Source organism: Panthera onca, chromosome B3 (assembly GCF_046562875.1).
Source record: "Panthera onca isolate mPanOnc1 chromosome B3, mPanOnc1 haplotype 2, whole genome shotgun sequence".
In the NCBI taxonomy this organism is placed as follows: Eukaryota; Metazoa; Chordata; class Mammalia; order Carnivora; family Felidae; genus Panthera; species Panthera onca.
In genome coordinates, this window is record NC_138344.1 from 11,834,898 (window position 1) to 11,854,486 (window position 19,589).

Sequence of the window (19,589 nt, forward strand, 5' to 3'; positions counted from 1 at the left end):
TTAAGTCAACTTAGTTAATAAATAGTCTTATTCAAGTCTTACATACCTTTCCTGACATCATGGCTAGTTTTGTTATTGACAGTGAAATATTTTAATATTTAACTGTAGTTGTTGAGTGATCTGCTACTTTCAGTTCTGTTACTTTTTCCTTTGTGTATGTTGAGGGGTTCAGGTGTTAGGTTTGTGCATGCTTGTAATTGTTCTTTGTTCCTGATGTGTTGATCTTTTTATCATGAAATGTCCCTCTTTATCTCTAGTAATATTTCCTGTTCCTTAAGTCTATTTTGTGTGATGTGACAGCTCTTTAGCTGTCTTTTGGTAACTGTTTGCATGTTATGCTGTTTCTGTCCTTTTACTTCAATTGCTGTTTATGAGTTTAAAAATGTGTCTCTTGTAGACAACATGTAGTTGGATCTTCCCTTTTTAATTGAGTCTCTGCCTTTTGAAGAATTTAATTCATTCACATTTAATGTAATTATTGATATGGTTGGATTTATGTCTACGATTTTACTTTTCTCCCTAATATGTCTTACTCTTTTCTATTTCTCCTTTACTGCCTTTTTTGTCTCAACAAGTATTTTATAGTGTGCCACTTTAACTCTTCTGTTAACTGGTTTTTTTAAAAAGTTATTTTCTTACTGGTTGTTAGGGTTTTTAGTATGCATCTCATCCCAGTCTTCTTTAGATTAATATTAGTTTAATTCTGGTAAAATATAACAACTGTTCTCCAGGATGGCTTCGTTTTTATTTCCTTCCTTGTGTTGTAAACCCAAGAAGACAGTGATAAAAGTATTGCTTTATCCAGGTTTGTCTTTTAAAGTAATAAGAGAAAAACATATAGTCTTTCATATTTACACATTTATATTATCATTTCCAGTTATATTTATTTCTCCCTGTGGACTTTGTCACTGGGTTAAAATCACTTTTTAGCTTACAGGACTTCTTTAGTATTTCTTGTGAGGCAGGACTACTAGCAACAAATTCTCTATTTTCATTTGTTGGTGGCTGTCTTTTTTTGACTTTTGTTTTTCAAGGATAGTTTAAGACTCTTCAGAAGATGAGTAGAGAAGCTTGACCACTCTAACCATGCTGCCCTGACTACTGCGTTAGCAGATTAGGCTGAAACTATTTCTCTTTTTTTCAGGCACCCTCACTACGGTGTGCTTCTGGGAGTGGAGCTCCCTCGGCACCCCTCCTTTCTCTGCTTTCTCTCAGAGCAGAGTTTCTGAGTCTCAGCACTATTAACATTCTGGGCTGGATAATTCTTTTTTGCTGGGGGCTGTCCTTTGCATTATAGGTTATTGAGCAGCATCCCTCGCCACTACCCCAGTAGCTGCCCTCTTTCTCAGTGGTAACAACCAAAAATGTCTCCAGACATTCCCAGTGTCCCCCAGGGATTGGGGGACATTGGGCATCACCACCAGTCGAGAAACACTATGTTAGAGGTTCTTTTCCTGTCACACTGCACCCTGCCTATCCCATCTCCTTGTTGTCCTCTTGCCTGTCCTGTTTCTTCTCACCTGGGTCCTCTGTCCCTTCCACAGAGCTCTGTGAGTCGATAGTAGCCTGAGGATGGAGGCAGTTGCCCTCTTCTCGTCTTGAACAGTCTGTTGTACCTTCTGTAATGAGACCCTGTTCATCACATATTAGCATAAGGCCGAGTTTTTATAAAGCATGCTTTTCAAAGGTACAAGTGCCGTAAAACATAACGTAGAAAAGTTTAGAAATAGTCAAATTGTCAATTATTTATTATTAACCTTTGTTTTCTGAAATAGAGTGTTTTCCTGTGTATTACTTTATAGTTTTCATATTGGGTCTTTTTGATACACTGGAAGTATTTGCTTCAGAATGCTGACTTAGATGATGAAAATGTGTCCCTTATCATTCAATAAGTTGGATGGACTGAGGTCAGTTTCAGGTCTTCTATGACTAAGGTCAATAAATATCCTTTGGTCTTCAAATTCTAAGAGAAGAAGTACATCCTACATAGCACCACTGAGATGAGATGAGATGAGATGAGATGAGACTATTCTACATAGTAGGAGTCTTGAGGCACCATGCAACATCTGTGCTTGTCCCCTGAAAAAAGAATGTGGTGCATAGTTTCCACCAATGAATGGTTAGCTAGATTTGCCCTTTTGTACTTGACTACTGGAGTGGATGGTAGGGATTTTGGTTCCTAATTGGTCATAATTACTTTTTTGCTATTTAGCAACTGTCGCGTTCCTAGTAGACATGATTATTCTGATAGTTCATCCAAAGTGTTCTTTTGTGGCCAGTTGAATTACTTTTGGAATGATGGATTGGAGTTAGAGATGTAGTTTTGTGTGTGTGTAAGAGAACTTTTTCTCTTCGAAAGCTTTGTTTTTAAAGCATTGTTTTCGGGGTGCCTGGGTGGCTCCGTTGGGTAAGCATCTGACTTCGGCTCAGGTCATGATCTCACGGTCTCTGAGTTTGAGCCCCGTGTTGGGTTCTGTGTTGACAGAGCCTGGGGCCTGCTTCAAATTCTGTCTCTTCCTCTCTCTGCCCCTTCCCTGCTCGTGCTTTGTCTGTCTGTCTGTCTCTCTCTCTCTCTCTCAAAAATAATGAATAAACATGAAAAAAATTTTGTAAAACATTGTTTTCAAGCATATTTTTATTTTTTATTTTTTTTACGTGTTTATTTTTGAGAGGGAGAGAGAGAGTGCAAGCGTGGGATGGGGGAGGGACAGGCAGAGGGGGTGGACAGAGGATCTGAAGCAAGCTCTGTGCTGACAGCAGCAAGCCTGATGCGGGACTCGAACTCATAAACCATGAGATCATGACCTGAACTGAAGTCAGGACGGTCAACTGACTGAGCCACCCAGGTGCTCCTCAAACATTTTTTAAAAGATTGTTTTTCCACAAAGATTCATGCAACTCCATTAGTTAAGGAATTAAGATTTACCTTTGTTTCTGCCTGAGCTTGGTATGCAGAGGACTAAAATCCAGTATTTTCCTCATCCTTAGCTGTAGTTCCTTCGATTCCAGATGGTGCTACAGAACCACTTGGTCCTGTCAAAGAAATGATCCACCGAAGAAAAATTATTGTACAGAGCGAAATTAAATTTGGTCAGATAACTTTTTTTTTTTTTTTAAATGTTTATTTAGTTTTTCAGAGAAATAGACAGAGCACGAACAGGGGAGGGGCAGAGAGAGAGGGAGGCACAGAATCTGAAGCAGGCTCTAGGCTCTCAGCTGTCAGCACAGAGCCCAACACAGGGTTTGAACTCACGGACCTATGAGATCATGACCTGAGCCGAAGTCAGACACTTAACTGACTGAGCCACCCAGGTGTCCCTGAGCCACCCAGGTGCCCCTGGTCAGATAACTTTTGTACCTTCATCTCCTCAACTGTGACAGGCTATTACTGTGTTAAATTTTTTAAATTAATTAATTAATTTTTAAATTTACATCCAAGTTAGCATATAGTGCAACGGTTTCAGGAGTAGATTCTAGTGATTAATTCCCTGTGTATAACACCCACTGCTCATCCGAACAAGTGTCTTCCTTAATGCCCCTTTCCCATTTAGCCTATCCCTCCTCCCACTACCCTCCAGCAACCATTTGTTCTCTATATTTGAGAGTCTCTTACATTGTCCCCCTCCTTGTTTTTATATTATTTTTGCTTCCCTTCCCTTATGTTCATCTGTTTTGTATCCTAAATTCCTCATATGAGTGAAGCCATATGATACTTGTCTTTCTTTGACTAATTTTGCTTAGCATAATACCCTCTAGTTCGAGCCATGTAGTTGCAAATGGCAAGATTTCATTCTTTTTGATTGCTGGGTAATATTCCATTGTGTGTGTGTATATCACATCTTCTTTATTCATTCATCCGTTGATGGTTATTTGGGCTCTCTCCATATTTTGTCTATTGTTGCTTGTGCTGCTATAAACATTGGGGTGCATGTACCCCTTTGAAACAACACACCTGTATCCCTTGGATAAATACCTAGTAGTGCAATTGCTGGATCGTAGGGTAGTTCAATTTTTAGTTTTTTGAGGAACCTCCATACTGTTTTCCAGTGGCTGCACCAGTTTGCATTCCCACCAGCAGTGAAAAAGGTTTCTTCTTTCTCCGCATCCTCGCCAACATCTGCTGTTTCTTGAGTTGTTAATTTTAGCTGTTGTGATAGGTGTGAGGTGGTATCTCATTGTGGTTTTAATTTGTATTTCCCTGATGATGAGTGATGTTGAGCATCTTTTCATGTGTCTGTTAGCCATCTGGATGTCTTCTTTTTTTTTTTTTTTTTTAACGTTTATTCATTTTTGAGAGATGGAGAGAGAGACAGAGCATGAGTGGAGGAGGGGCAAAGAGAGAGGGAAGAGCCCGATGCGAGGCTCAAACCCATGAACTGGAAGATTATGACCTGAGCCGAAGTCAGATACTTAATCGACTGAGCCATCCAGGCGCCCCTGGGTGTCTTCTTTAGAGAAGTGTCCATTCATGTCTTTTGCCCATTTCTTCACTGGAGTATTTGATTTTTGGGTGTTGAGTTTGATAACTTCTTTATAGATTTTGGGTACTAACCCTTTATCTGATATATTATTTGCAAATGTCTTCTCCCATTCTGTCGGTTGCCTTTTAGTTTTGCTGATTGTTTCCTTCGCTGGTCTATTACTGTTTTTTAAATCCGGAAGTTAGTTCTTTTTTTAACCAACTGTAATCTGTTTTCTTAGCACATGGTCTGTTCAGTCAGTTTTCCTGCATGGTGGCTCTGACCAGACTACTACCCTTTTTAGCAATTTGATCACTACCTTTATTAAAATATGTACCAGTCATTTACTTTGTAAGTACTGTTCTGCAAAGCATGGTGCTTGGTATTAAAAATACAAAAAGATAAAGCAAGCCCCAAGAATTGAGTGTATAATCACTTGCAAAATGTACTGCATACCCACTCCACAAAATAACTCAGTAGAGCAGATTTCAGAGATGTAACCTCTTGGTATAAGATTTGTTTTTTGTTTTGTTTTTGCTTCTGCTTCTGCCTCTGCTGTCTAGGCCAGTCTGAATTTGTTTGCATATTTATCACATGAATTCTAGCATACTGTTTTCATTCTTTTAATTTTCTTCTTTGTTATTCCTCAGTAGAGTGAACTTCTATTTTTCTAAAATCCCAAAGTCTGGAATATTTAAGCAATCCAAATTGTTCCTACTTTTGTGAGAGTCATATGTTATGTACACAAGTTGATAATAGGGATATATCTAAAATAACCTCTAGGCTGTGCATGGTGTTATTGTTAAGTTACTTACTGCTATAAGCCTATACGTTTTATGTATGTGGTATTTTAAGTTGACAGTATTCTGCTTTAGAGAACAGCAAACTTTTTCTTAAAGGGACCTGATAAGAAACATTTCCAGCTTATAGGCATTATGGTCTGTTACAGCTACTCATCTCTGCTGTTCAGAGGGAAAGTAACCATAGGCCATTCATAAACCATTCAGTGTATACATAAAGGGATTCTTAATGCTTTTTAGTAAGAATACACTAAGTAGGTGAAAATATTTGTTGTCTAGCACAGTAGGGGAAGTAACTTATAAATAAGGTTTATATTTAAGTTTTTAGACTAGTATAGTTTTAATTAATGATAATGAACATTAAGTAAATTGAAATGTTCTCTTAAATTTGTCTCCCAGCTCTTCAGAAAATAGCTTGATATGGTGATAGTTCCTGATGTCCAGTTGCTTCATACATTTTGTGTGTGATGTGCCATCCCTAGCATTGAGATAGTTCAGTTGGCCTTGTTCATTTTAGTCTTCTTCCTAGTTTTAATTCCTCATTTATTTTTGTTCCTGGAGTATTTTCATAGAAATGTGACAAAATACAACTTAGGTTTATCAGGCTATAAGCTCTAGTGATGTGTTTAGATTTCTACCCCAAAAGATCTTTTTGCCTGAACTTCCTGAAGATGGCTGTTTTGTTCATTCCTAGGTGTTACCGAGGCAGGTGTTGACCCACCTCGCAGTGCCTGGTGAAATGCGTGGCCGTTTATCAGTTCAGAAATGGCAGCAGGCTCTCTTGATGCCAGTGCACACTAGCGGTGCTGGCATTTTCTCTCTGACTTTCCATTTTAGCAGAGAGTAGTTGCTTTGGAGTCTTACAGAGCTCTAGGAAATGTTGAGCTATTTATTCCGGAACATGACTGGCCTCAACAGAGGAGGGCTGCCTGGTATCAGAGGGCAGACCACGCAGCAGCGATCAACTGAGTGCTAGGCTTGGTCGATGGCATGCTCTCCCCTACTGAGCTTTAGTTTGCACACAGAACCCTGCTAGCTCCTCCAAGTGCATCATTGGCTTTCTAGTGGCAAAACCGTGTACTTCTTTCAATCCTCATGAAATAAATTTCCTTCATTTTTGGGGTTTGTTTTTGAAAGAAATCTGTTCACCGTGTCCTATTCTGGACTTCTGCCACAGGCCCGTTAGTAATCAAAGATGATTGAATTAAGATTGAAATGCAAGGGGGCACCTGGGTGGCTCAGTCAGTTGAGCGTCCGGCTTTGGCTCAGGTCACGATCTCACGGTTCATGGGTTCGAGCCCTGCATCAGGCTCTGTGTTGACAGCTCAGAGCCTGGAGCCTGCTTCGGCTTCTGTGTCTCCCTCTCTCTCTCTCTGCCCCTCCCCTGTTCATGCTCTGTCTCTCAAAAATAAATGAACATTGAAAAAAAGTTAAAAGATGTTGAAATGCAAGGAACTTTCCTCTATAGAGTTGAGGCAGAATTATTATGGTGACAAGTTTTTTAATTCATTAAAATTTTTTTTTAACATTTATTTTTGAGAGAGAGAGTGGGAGAGGGGCAGAGAGAGAGGGGGACAGAGGATCCAAAGCAGGCTCTGAGCTGAGAGCAGACAGCCCCATGTGGGACTCAAACTCACAAACTGCAAGATCATGACCAGAGCCAAAGTTGGGCATGTAACTGACTGAGCCACCCAGACGCCCCTAAGTTTTAGAATTTATTGTTAATAAAATTTGTGTCTTCAAGTTCTAATACTATTAAATTGGTGTCACTTGTGTTACTGTTCTTATTTGGGGGCCATAGTTTGGTTACTGTCATCATAAATCCACTAATTTTTTAATCTATGAACAGTGAAGATTATTGATGGAAATTATGTAACTGACTTTACCTTTGAGTGGTGACAGCTGTAATATTGCCACTAATTCTCTTACCTTTGAATTTGTTTCCTAAGAAATTGCAGCTTATTAAAAGATAGCTTATTAGTTTTTCTGAAGAACATTTCATAACAATAACTTATGTATACTTACTCATTGCATGTTATACAGAAGTGTCCTGTGAACTCTAGATCCAGTCTAAGAATTGGAAACCCAGTGTTATCCAGTGTAGACTCATTGGATTGATTCAGTGGGTTTTCTCTGTAGACTCATTGGATTGATTCAGTGGTTTTCTCTTTCCTTACTGTTTTCCCCTCTCTTGTATTCCTGAGCTAGTGACTGATAAAATTTATCTTTCCTTATAGGGAAGAGTCTTATTTTGTTTGTTGTTTGTTTACAGATTATTTTTTCCATTTAGTTAATTGAAATTTTAGCTTGAAAAACTGCTTCTTTTTCTTCTCGGTTGCTTCTGTAATGAACACTGTCCTGTTTTATTTCCAGGTTTGAATTCTGGGAAGATTTTGAAGAGGACCATGGGAAAGGAAGGGAAAACGGCTATCAGAGTCTCCATAAGGTGTTGGAACCCTTCCTTCTCCGTAGGGTCAAAAAGGATGTAGAAAAATCCCTTCCTGCCAAAGTGGAACAGATCCTCAGGGTGGAGATGTCTGCTCTGCAGAAGCAGTATTACAAGTAAGCTGTGGGCCGGGTCAAGCCTCAGTGGGATTAACATCAGTACAGAGAAGCCATAAGATAGACAGTTGACAGACTGCTTTTTTCAGTGATGCCTCAACACAGATTTAAGAAGCAGTATACTCATGGTTAGAAAGAGGAAGTTTTATTCTTGCTTTTTTCTTTGGGTGAGAATTTGCACAGCACTTTTCATTATGTGGGTAGTCCGAAGTACATGTTAAATTTTAATGCTAATCCCCTTCCAATAAACAGGTATATTTCACCCAGTCATGTATTTCTTCTCTGCTACTCAATTCAGTCAGTTACTAAGATTCTACAAAGTGGCAGGCATTGTGCTAAATACTGGGAGTACGAAGATGGGTGGAACATGTTCCTGCCAGAAGTGTTGCTCAGTAGGGAAGACAGAGTAGAGACAAGTGGCTAAAACAGGTTTGTTTACTAACTGAGGCAGATGCAGGGGGCTGTGCGGGTTTAGAAGGAAAAGTGTTCCCCTCTGTGCTGATGGGGGAAGATGCTCTCCTTTCTGGCACCCCAAGTGGCCTGGCCAGGTTATGGACTTGGTTTAGGTTATGATGAGTTTAAGGCAAAATGCTGGATTTGGGACAGGGGGTAGTATATAATATGCTCGTAATGGGCTTTAGTTTTGATTATTTCAAGTTAAATCTGGAGTAATTATAACTACATACCGTGAAAATTATAGTCTAAGGTTAAAAGTTTGGTAATCTCTCTAATAATATGCCTTGCTTTTTTTTTTTTAATTCAAAACTTAAAAAATTTTTTTATTTTTTTTTAATTTATTAAAAAAATTTTTTTAATGTTTATTTATTTTTGAGACAGAGAGCGCGTGCATGAGCAGGGGAGGGGCAGAGAGGGGAGACACAGAATCTGAAGCAGGCTCCAGGCTCTGAGCTGTCAGCACAGAGCCCAACGTGGGGCTTGAACCCATGAAACGTGAGATCATAACCTGAGCCAAAGTCGGACGCTTAACCGACTGAGCCACCCAGGTGCCCCAAAAATATTTTTATTTTTGACAGAGAGAGGTGTGTGTGTGTGTGTGTGTGTGTGTGTGGGTGTGTGTGTGTGTGTGTGTGGTGGGGGCGGGTAACAGAATCTGAAGCAGGCTCCAGGCTCTGAGCTATTAGCACAGAGCCTGACGTGGAGCTCAAACTCATAGACCATGAGATCATGTCCTGAGCCAAAGTTGGACACTTAACTGACCGAGGCACCCAGTCCCTGCTTGTTTTTAATGAAACCAAAAAAACCACAGGATTTTAGTGGTCAAAAATTACTATCTGACCCTTTTGCCTAATACTAGCTTGACTTTTAAAAATCTTTTTATTCTGGGAAATCTCTGCTATGTACCGAAATAGAATAGGAGGTAGTCATGTACCCAGAGTCAACCCAGTTTCAGTTACCCACTCATAGCCAGCCTCAGTTCACCTGTATCTTCATTTGCACCCCCATTTCCACCCCTAGATTGTTTGAAACATGGTTCAGGTACTTATCAAATGTTTCTGTAGGTACCTAAAAGATAAGGACTAAAGTGAGACAAAACAACAGCAACAACAAAACCAAACTTACACATACAGAGAACAGAACAGTGGTTGCCGGGGGAGGGGGTGAGATGGGGGGTGAGAGGAATGGGTGAAGGGGGGGGGGGTCAAAACATATAAACAAACTTCTGGTTATAAAATAAGTAAGTCATGAGGATGGAACATGCAGCATGGCAGTTATGATTAATAATACCATATTGTATATTTGAAACTTGTTAAGAGAATAGATCCTAAAAGTCCCCACCACCGAGGAAAAAGGTTTTTGTAACTGTGTAGGGTGATAGATGTTAGACTTACCGTGGTGATCATTTTGCAGTATATACAAGTATCAAATCATGTTGTACACCTGAAGCTAATGCAGTGTTACATGTCAATCATACCTCAATAAAAACATAACTTCAATACTCTTATTATACTTAAAATATCAATAATTCCTTATTTTTATAATACTTAGTGTTAACATTTCCCTGGTTGTCATATACATAATATACACAGGCACATACACACATGCACACAGATGGCTTGTTTGCATTGGGATGTAAGTAAGCTCCATACATTATGACTGGTTGGCATGTCTCTTCAGTTTATTTGAACCCGTTTACCCCGTCCTTGTAAATTTTTTGAGAAGAAACTGAGTCTGTGTTCTCTAGATATTTTTCACAGCCTGAATTTTTCTGATTCTAGCTCCGTGGCATCATTTAATATTTTTATTTGATCCCTTCTCATTTCCAGATAAGTGTAGATGTTTGATTAGACTCAGATTCAGTATGAGTATTTCATAGAATGCAAAGGTACATTCTTTCATAGGAGATTGTCTTCTTGTGATATTAGCAAGTATTTGGTAAGCAATGCCTAGATCCATTACTTCATTAGGGATTACAAAGTGGTGCTATTCAAATTTTAGTACTCCTTTGTTTATTAGCTGGAACACTTCTACAAAAAGAAACTTCCCTGTTTCAACTGAGGAACAGTTCATATAGGAAAAACAGAATAAGTAAATGCATAATTCTTTTTGATTTTTGACATTTAAAAAACACTAATTTTTAAAAAAGTGTTTTTTATTTTAGAGCACAAGTGGGGAAGGGTCAAAGGGGGAGGGAGGGAGGGAGAAAGAGAGAGAGAGAGAGAGAGAGGGAGAGAGAGAGTGTGAGAGAGTGTGAGTGAGTGAGTCAGTCCCAAGTAGGCACCATGCTCAGTGCAGAGCTGGACACCAGGCTTGATCCCATGATCCTGGGGATTTCAAGCTGAAATCAAGAGTTGGATGCTCAACCGACTGAGCCACCCAGGCACCCCAACAAAATATAATTTTTTAAATTGAAATATGTTTGGGGTGCCTGGGTGGCTCATTTGGTTAAATGTCCGACCTCTGCTCAGGTCATGATCTCGTGGTTTGTGAGTTCAAGCCCCATGTCATGCTCTGTGCTGGCAGCTCAGAGCCTAGAACCTGCTTCAGAGTCTGTGTCCCCCTCTCTCTCTGTCCCCCCTCTGCTCGCTCTCTGACTCTCTCTCTCAAAAATAAACATTAAAAAATAAGTAAATTGAAACATGTTTGACATATAAAGTACAAATATAAGGTGTATAACATGTTACTTTGACATAGTTACATACTATAATATATTGTCATTGTAGTGTAGTTAGCATCGGTATCACATTACCTAATGATCCTTTCTTTTTAGTGGTTGGAGTCATTAAGTTCTAGTCTTGTAGTAGAGTGGATGAGTATATGATACTGTTGTCTGTATTCACTATGCCATGCATTAGATCTCTAGGGATCATTTACTACTCATTGCAGTTTGTACTTTTAAACAACATCTGTCCCATCCCCACATTTCCAGGTAACCACTATTTTACTTTGTGTTTTTATGAGTTTGGCTTTTTTAGATTCCACATATAAGTGATACTATATAGTACTTGTCTTTCTCTGTCTGACTTAGCACAGTGTGCTCGAGGTCCATTCATGTTGGATATTTGACATTTTTAAAAGAAACAATAGGTTATCTCCATGTCTTCAGAGGTTTTGACCAATGAGATTTGTTTTGGTATGATTGTGAACTCCTCAATAAGCAAATTTGTGCTTCATTCTGTGACAGGTATTGTTTTACACTCATGGTTAGAATGACTCCCATTTTTAGCTGGGAGGAGCTTATTCAAGTTGGTTCTGAGGCCTTTTGACATAATCCTAGCAGTAGTTGATAGCTTTTTGCTTTCTGAAATAATAAAATGTCCATGTTCATCTTGTACGTTTCCTGCCTCAGAACTAGAGTCAGCCATATATCCAGCATGCTCTGCATACTATTTTGTTGGAAAATGGAATTTGGAGACCACAAATTGGCTACTAGAGCTGTTATTTGCAGCTACATTGGACATCACTCACAGGCTTTTTCTGTGGACAGAATTAGAAAATTTGTTTTTAAACAGAAGAAAAATATATCATGATTTTTTTTCCAATTAAACAGGACAACATAGAGATTTTATTTGACCTTAATAGTCTTAATACCCCTACCAAAAATTTGACTTCTCAACTGCACCAACCCAATTCATACTACACACACAGCTTTACAATAATTTTAATGCAAGGATTATTGTCAGCATTGTGAATAACAAAAACAGGTTAAGGGTTTTTTTTGTTTGTATTTTGTTTGTGTTCCATTGGAGGGGCACTTGGGTGGCTCAGTTGGTTGAGTGTCCCACTTTGGCTCAGGTCATGATCTCATGGTTCGTGAGTTCAGGTCCCACATCGGGCTCTGTGCTGACAGCTCAGAGCCTGGAGCCTGCTTCAGATTCTGTGTCTCCCTCTCTGTCTCTGCCCCTCCCCCACCCGTGCACACTCGCTCGCTCTCTCTCTGTCTCTCAAAAATAAATAAAATTTAAAGGTATATTCTATTAGAAATGGATAAGAATCTTAAAAGCACTTGAGATCCTTTGTCTTGTGGATATGCTCCTAACTAGATACAATATTTGATTTCATTTTAGTTTTACTTTTTAAAGATGACTTTGCTTAATTTTTCTTCATAACTATAATATTTGTAGAGTTCCAAGGGCACAACTACAAAAGCTGGCATGTTCAAATATACCTAGCTTCTATCCTTGTCCCCTTCATTCTAGGCCTTTCTTCCCTTAGGTGATACCAAGTAAAATTCTTAATGTTTTTCTTTCCTTTATTTTCTAATTTTTAAAATACAACCAAATACATTTTAACCATTTTGCTGTCTCCCTCCTCCTATATAAACAGCATACTGTATACATTTTTCTGTACCTTTTTTCACTCAGTGATGTGTGCTGAAGAACACTCCATAGTAGTTTATAAAGATACTCTCTTCTTTTTGCAACTGCATAATATTCCATTGTTGATTTGTAGCATAGTTTATTCAACCAGCCCTCGTGGAGGACATTTGGATTGTTTCAAATACTTGACTCTTTTTTTCTTTTTTAATCTATTATTTTTGAGAGGGAGGGCAAGTGGGGGAAGGGGCAAAGGGAGAGGGAGGCAGAGAATATTAAGCAGGCTCCACGCTCAGTGCAAAGCCCCATATGGGGCTCGATCTCACAACTGTGAGGTCATGACTTGAGCTGAAATTAGCAGTCTGATGCCCAACTAACTGAGCCACCCAGACAACCCTCAAATACTTTACTCTTACAAACTGTACTACAGTGAAAATCCTTGAACACTCTACTTTGAGATAGATTTCTAAAAGTAGGATTGTTAAAAGTGTAAAGAGGTTTCATTACTCAGAAAAAAAAGCACTTTTAATGTTTTATAGTGTATAGTTAAAGCTTATATATGGATAAATACCTATGTATTTCTCCTTTTCTCTTTTAAAATTTAGATATAAAAGATAGTTACCATGAGCATTTTGTCATATAAAATGTCCTTCTACAACAGTTTGTAAATGGGTACATAGCTTCTGTCTCTTGGTAATCTTTATTTAACTAGTCTCCTACTATTAGGCAACTTATTTCCATTTTTATGTTGTGATAAAGAGTGCTTCGGTGACAGTCCTTGTTTCACATGTGTGTGTATATGTACATATATTTCACTGTTATTTCTTTTTAATATTCCTGTGTTCAGTCAGGTTGAAATGCCCAGTAGAACATGTTTACCCAGTGGTTAACACTCTGAACCAGACTCAAGCTGTGAGCAGTCCTGGTTGGGCGGCAGGAGATGGAAAGTGAAATATCCCTCCATGGTTTTTAACGGTCCTAGGCCTTTTTGGTCTTTATCTTTCCAGTAACTTTGCTCTCTCTTATAATCTGATGCCTCCGATTCTCTCTTTGAATTGAAGGTCATTATTTTAATTTGCAGATGGATTCTGACCAGGAATTACAAGGCTCTTGCCAAGGGAACACGAGGCAGCACGTCTGGTTTCCTGAACATTGTGATGGAATTGAAAAAATGCTGCAACCATTGCTACCTGATCAAACCCCCAGAAGACAGCGAGCGAGAGAACGGGCAGGAGGTTCTCCTGGTGCGTGGTCACCTCGTTTGTAATGAAGTCCTCAAGCACTTCAGTGTCTATAGATGCTTTTTATCAAAGTCTTTTCTTTCCTCCTTTGATGACTCTTCATGGAGCATCAAAAGAAGCTTTAAAAACAGATGAGGAAAGTTAAATAGGAGAAGTATGGAAAGTACAATGTCGCAGATAAACCAGGTGCAGAGCATTTGAGGAATTACTTGTCAGCCAGACTATATGGGGTTTCAGCCTAAAGATGGGTTTAAAATTTATTTTGAGAGAGACAGAGAGCGAAACTTGTACGAGAGGGGCAGGGCAGAGAGAGAGAGAGGCAGAGAGGATGGAAAGCCGGCTCTACACTGTCAGTGTGGAGCCCAGCTCGGAGCTCAATCCCACGAACAGTGAGATCATGTCGTGAGCCGAAATCAAGAGTTGGACACTAAACTGATTGAGCCACCCAGGTGCCCCTAAAGATGATTTTAAAAATAGGAACTCTTCAGGGCGCCTGGGTGGCTCAGTTGGTTAAGTATCTGACTTCGGCTCAGGTAATGAGCTAACGGTTCACGGGTTCGTGTCCCACATCGGGCTCTGTGCTGACAGCTCAGAGCCTGGAGCCTGCTTCAGATTCTGTGTCTCCCTCTCTGTTTGCCCTTCCCTTGCTTGTTCTCTGTCTCTGTCTCTCAAAAATAAATAAGCGTTAACAAAAATTGAAAATAAAGGAACTCTTTGTGATTAAGGGCAAATTGAAATATGGGCTGGTGTGTGATGATTGGAATGTCTTGTTAATCTCCAGTCCCTGATCAGGAGCAGTGGGAAGCTGATTCTATTAGATAAACTGTTGACAAGACTTCGAGAAAGGGGGAATAGAGTCCTTATCTTCTCCCAGATGGTCCGAATGTTGGACATCCTGGCTGAGTACCTGACTATCAAGCACTATCCTTTCCAGGTAAGGATGCTCAGAAATTGGAGTCCCTGCTTGCCTCTCTCCGGCTTATGTGCTTTGCTTGTTAAATTATCCTAAAGTTAGGAAACAAGTTTCCTAGCTGGAAACAAATTGAAATTAAGGTTCCAGGAGGGTCTTTATGTTTATTTCCATACCTTTAAGCTACCCTGTAATGAAAATGGTCATGTGAGGTCATTCTGTTTTGGGGGCGGGCCGGGGGGGCAGTAAAGAGGTGAGTAATAGAGGAAAAGCAGGCAAGAGAAATGTGTCAGATGGTTTCTTATGGCCCCATGTCTGGGGTAATAGTAGAGAGGAAGGAGTGTGGACCTAATTACAGAAGTCCAGTTCCTAGGAAGAAAGAGAGAGGTGATAGTTCTGTGTATTCATCCCAGAGGAAGCTGACCCTGGCTGTGAGGCTGGGACTCACAGGATCAGCACACGTGAAAAGTTTGCTGGGCCCTGAAGCAAGGTGGCCCCTCTCTTCTCTGTGGGATTGTTACCGTGGAGTTTTGTTTTCACTCAGTCATCTCCTACAGTGTAAGGAGAAAAACCAGATAAGAGGGAGAGGAGTTTCCTCAGCACAGTATTTTTTTGGGTATTAGACTGTGTGAAACTTCTCTCCGATTCATTTATGGACGTGTGTGCTGTTTATCTTGACTTTTGGCATAACCTTTAAGTGCTTTGATGTTTAAGATTGTCTGGGAAATAGTCTTTCTTTGACTTTGAGTGGATGGACTCTCTAACCAACCTATGTAATTAGACTGGTATTGAAGAAACTTGGAGTTAGTGATTGTTTCTTAAGAAGGCCAAGCTTTAAACTCACTAACAGATTGTCTTTCAAAATGCCCTGAAAGGTGTTGTCATATCCATAATATCTTGTGTGGTCTTTCAGCAGCTGTCTTAGAATATGGTTTAATACTGGGTTATTATTTAAGAAATCAGCACGCTGCATAAAGACAGTTATCTCTCAGTGTGTCTGACGAGCTTTCAGGTCAAGCTCATCATTTAATATCAGGTAGAACAAAAATTCATTTCTATTCTCCGAAGGGAATGTTAGACTGCAGTCCACTTGGGTCTGGCATGTCTGCTGTTTTCTATTAATGGGAATTTTAAAGGAGAGCATTTAGGTTCTCTGATTTCAAATATAGGCTCTGAACCTGCCATTTAAACATATATTTGGGCTAAGGCTTTGAACAGAGTCGGTAAGTAAGAAAGGAGAAAGAGGGTTGCCAGGTGTGATCTGACGTGTGTTTCTGTGGCTCTGGGTCTGGTCAGCAGAGCTCTGAGCTGGGGAGGTGTAGGTCCTTCCATGGACTATGTCCCTGGCCACTCGCCCATCACTGGCCAGCTGACATCATCTCTTGGGTCAGTTTTGCCTTCTGTGAAATGAGATACTTTGTTCATCTCAAGTGGTGATTGTGAGGGGAAGACATGTGAATATGATTTTAAAGAGTAAGAAATGCTTTATGTGTACAGATGACAGGTGACAGTTCTCAAGTATTTTTTTGACGTACGGTTTTCTATGGTGACATTAGGATCTAGAACTGACACATACTCTAATAAAAGAACTAGTTAATGCCAGAGGCTGTCTTGAATGTGCGTTTTGGCTGCTTAAACATTTTGCTGTGATTTCAGAGTGTAATTTTTGGAAAAGCTGGGATATATGATCAACTTAATTTAAACACTTTTAATGTTATGGCAAAATGTTTCCAGACAAAATTTTTTGGTTTGTGTAGCCCTTAATAACTGTGCACCTTGTAGTCGCATTAGCTAAGAAGGACCATTTTCTGTATGAGCTAGTTATTAGGTGACCAGTGGTACAGTGTCCTGATCTCTTTAGTACCTATAGATGTAGAAGCAAACACAGCTTCTGAGCACAGCTTGAGTATTGCCATCTTTCTCCGTATAGGCCCCAGCAGCCATTCTGATCCTTGGATCAACCTAGATAGCCCTTTGAATCCAGAAGTTTCTGACCTTGAGTCTGTAACTGGAGAGCTTGGGCAAGTAGGATGTGCTGCTTAAGCACAGTCCCCTGACAGCATGTTGCCAGTGCATTCCGGTTATTTTTACTAAGTGGGTGTTGTTGGAATGATAAAGGTTGCAAGTCTGGTGTTTTGTTCAGAGTGTAGCTGATCTTTCTACCTTATGATTTTCTTGTGGTTTATTTTTACAGCGTCTGGATGGTTCCATCAAGGGAGAAATCCGAAAACAGGCCCTGGACCACTTCAATGCAGATGGGTCTGAGGTATACCATGCATGGCTTTGTTATCTGGGCAGCTTGGGTTCTGTGTCCAGGGGAAAGCCTTTCTGGCTTAATATATTTCATTTCAGAAACAGTTCGCTATAAATTTCTCCTGCTTTGAGAATGGAATGAGAAATCACTAATATAAAGGATGCCTCGTAATTTTGTTTATTATTCCAGAAAAGTATATGCATGCTTGTTTATCTCCCCTGGTCCGGATTACTGACAGAGTAGTTCTAATATCAACTGAGTGTTCTGTAGTCACTTCCAGATAGCAAATTTTTGGGCCTGGGAGAGCAGCAAGGCAAGGGTTGGGGATGGCTGTTCTGTAGGATTAATTTTACATGTGTGTTACATCAGAAGGTTCTGATATGTACTTTTTTGGTGACTGAGGCTTAAAAAATACATTTGCCAGGTCTCATATTTGTTGGATTGCTGGTACGAGATGGCTTAAATTATGTTGTCCACCTTAGATTTGCATTCTTAAGTATTTTGGCTTTAAGGCACATATAGAAGGGGTGCTTAGGAAAAGTTAGAAACCATAGTAATATTGTGGTTTGTGCATATCAAACTGTTAGATGCTGTGGGATTTGAGAGAAGCTGGGGAGAAGAGGTTTAGTGGAGAAAACACTGTAGCCCCGTGTGCGGGTAAAGGCATCAGCAGAGACAGCCAGAAGTAGAACTAGAGTTTCAGAGAGAACATGAGCGCTTCTGAAGCCTGGGCCACTACTTTGTATAGGTAGAACGGACTGAACATTCTGCTTTCTTTTGATTTTTTTCAAGTCAAGTTTCTTAAATTGAAGTGTCATGCATATAAAAAAGTACACACATTTTGGGGTGCCTCGATTGTTAAGCGTCTGACTCGAGCTCGGGTCACGATCTCATGGTTCTTGAGTTCGAACCTGCATTGGGCTCCGTGCTATCAGTGCACTCTCGCTCTCTCAAAAATAAAAGTATGCACATTTAAAAAAAAATTTTTTTTTTTAACATTTATTTATTTTTGAGACAGAGACAGAGCATGAACGGGGGAGGGTCAGAGAGAGAGGGAGACACAGAATCCGAAACAGGCTCCAGGCTCTGAGCCATCAGCCCAGAGCCCGACGTGGGGCCTGAACTCACGGACCGCGAGATCATGACCTGAGTCGAAGTCGGACGCTTAACCGACTGAGCCACCCAGGCGCCCCAAAAGTACGCACATTTTAAGTATAGAGTTTGATGAATGTTTACAAAGTGAAAACACCCATATAACTATCACCAAGAACAAAAAAATGAAACATAACGTTTAAAGTTATAAAAAGTTCTCTTACGTCTTTTTTTTTTTTTTTTCCATTTAAATTTTAGTTAACAATGTTCTGCTTTCTAAAGGGCTAAGTGCTAAATTCTTAGTGTTTATGTCTGTTTCTCCAAAATGGTATGTCTTCTGCCTCTAGAACTGCACATCGTAGTCCTAGTTAGACAAAAAGTATTTTGGCTTCTTTAGCCTAAAATGTTAGTGGATTAAATGCAGTAATCCACACATAGCAATCACTAGGCTCCTTGCCTGACACATAACTAGTACTCAGTAAATGCTAGCTATTTTTATTATTTAGTATTTATTGAAATTGGTTTTGTGTTCCCTACTCTTAGTTTACAAAATAATATGAGGGGTGCCTGTGTGGCTCAGTTGGTTAAGCATCTGACTCTTGATTTCGGCTCAGGTCATGATCTCATTATTCATGAGATGGAAACTGCATCGGGCTGTGTACTTACAACGCGGTGCCTGCTTGGGATTCTCTCTCCCTCTCTCTCTGCCCCTCCCCTGCTTGCACATTCTCAAAATAAATAAATAAACATTAAAAATATTTTGAATGTTTCATATTATCCTCTCTCAGAGAAAAGCTAAAGTTGCCGCTTTTTTTTTTTTTTTTTTTTTAAATCTCAATTCTTCACCCCGTGGCTGTACATAAGATACAGGTTTTCTACCATTTTTTGTCTTTTTGTTTTTGCACATCTGAGCCTTTTTTATTAAGAAAAATACTTTAACATTGGGGGGAAATATGCGATGCACATTTAGAAATTTAGGAGATAGTGAAGAGTACGAAGAAGAAAAATTGTACAAAACCCCCATTCCTGAGACAACTGGCTGCTCACATCATTGGGGTGTGTTTCCATTCATAATGGATGTAACTGTTTATTTCTCTGTATGTTTACCTAATTGGATCCTTTTGCATATAGTTGTCACTATTCATTTAAAATTCTGTGAGCATTTTCCCATGTCATTAAAGATTAAAAACATTAATTTCTAGTATTTTCTCATGCTCGTGCCTTTATTTAACCTAATGTTTAAACCTGATCACATACTTTGTTGTCTTTGGATGTGTAGTCAAGAGCGTATGAGCATTTAAAAAAGGTTTTTGGTATACTTTGCTACATTTCCCAAAACTGTTTATATTCATACTCCTTGTGCATGAGTATTTCCATTTTTATGTCACCCTTAGCAGCATTGAATTTCATTGAGTTTCTCTCTTCAGTTTGATAGTAGACACAAATAACATCTTATAATTCATATTATCTTTGATAGAGAAAATTGTTTCTATGA

At 39.5% G+C, this 19,589-nt stretch overlaps 1 protein-coding gene across 4 annotated transcripts in view; it reads left to right on the plus strand.

Annotated features, from left to right (window-relative positions):
• The window catches only part of CHD2 (chromodomain helicase DNA binding protein 2), a 122,661-nt gene that overhangs the window by 55,069 nt on the left and 48,003 nt on the right, over positions 1 to 19,589 (plus strand). For all 4 annotated transcript variants that reach the window (XM_060617742.3, XM_060617736.3, XM_078448976.2 and 1 more), the window contains 4 exons: positions 7,634 to 7,822; positions 13,679 to 13,841; positions 14,620 to 14,772; positions 16,943 to 17,014. In XM_060617742.3, the coding sequence (XP_060473725.1) occupies positions 7,634 to 7,822; positions 13,679 to 13,841; positions 14,620 to 14,772; positions 16,943 to 17,014 (577 nt within the window). The remainder of the gene's footprint in view (positions 1 to 7,633; positions 7,823 to 13,678; positions 13,842 to 14,619; positions 14,773 to 16,942; positions 17,015 to 19,589) is intronic.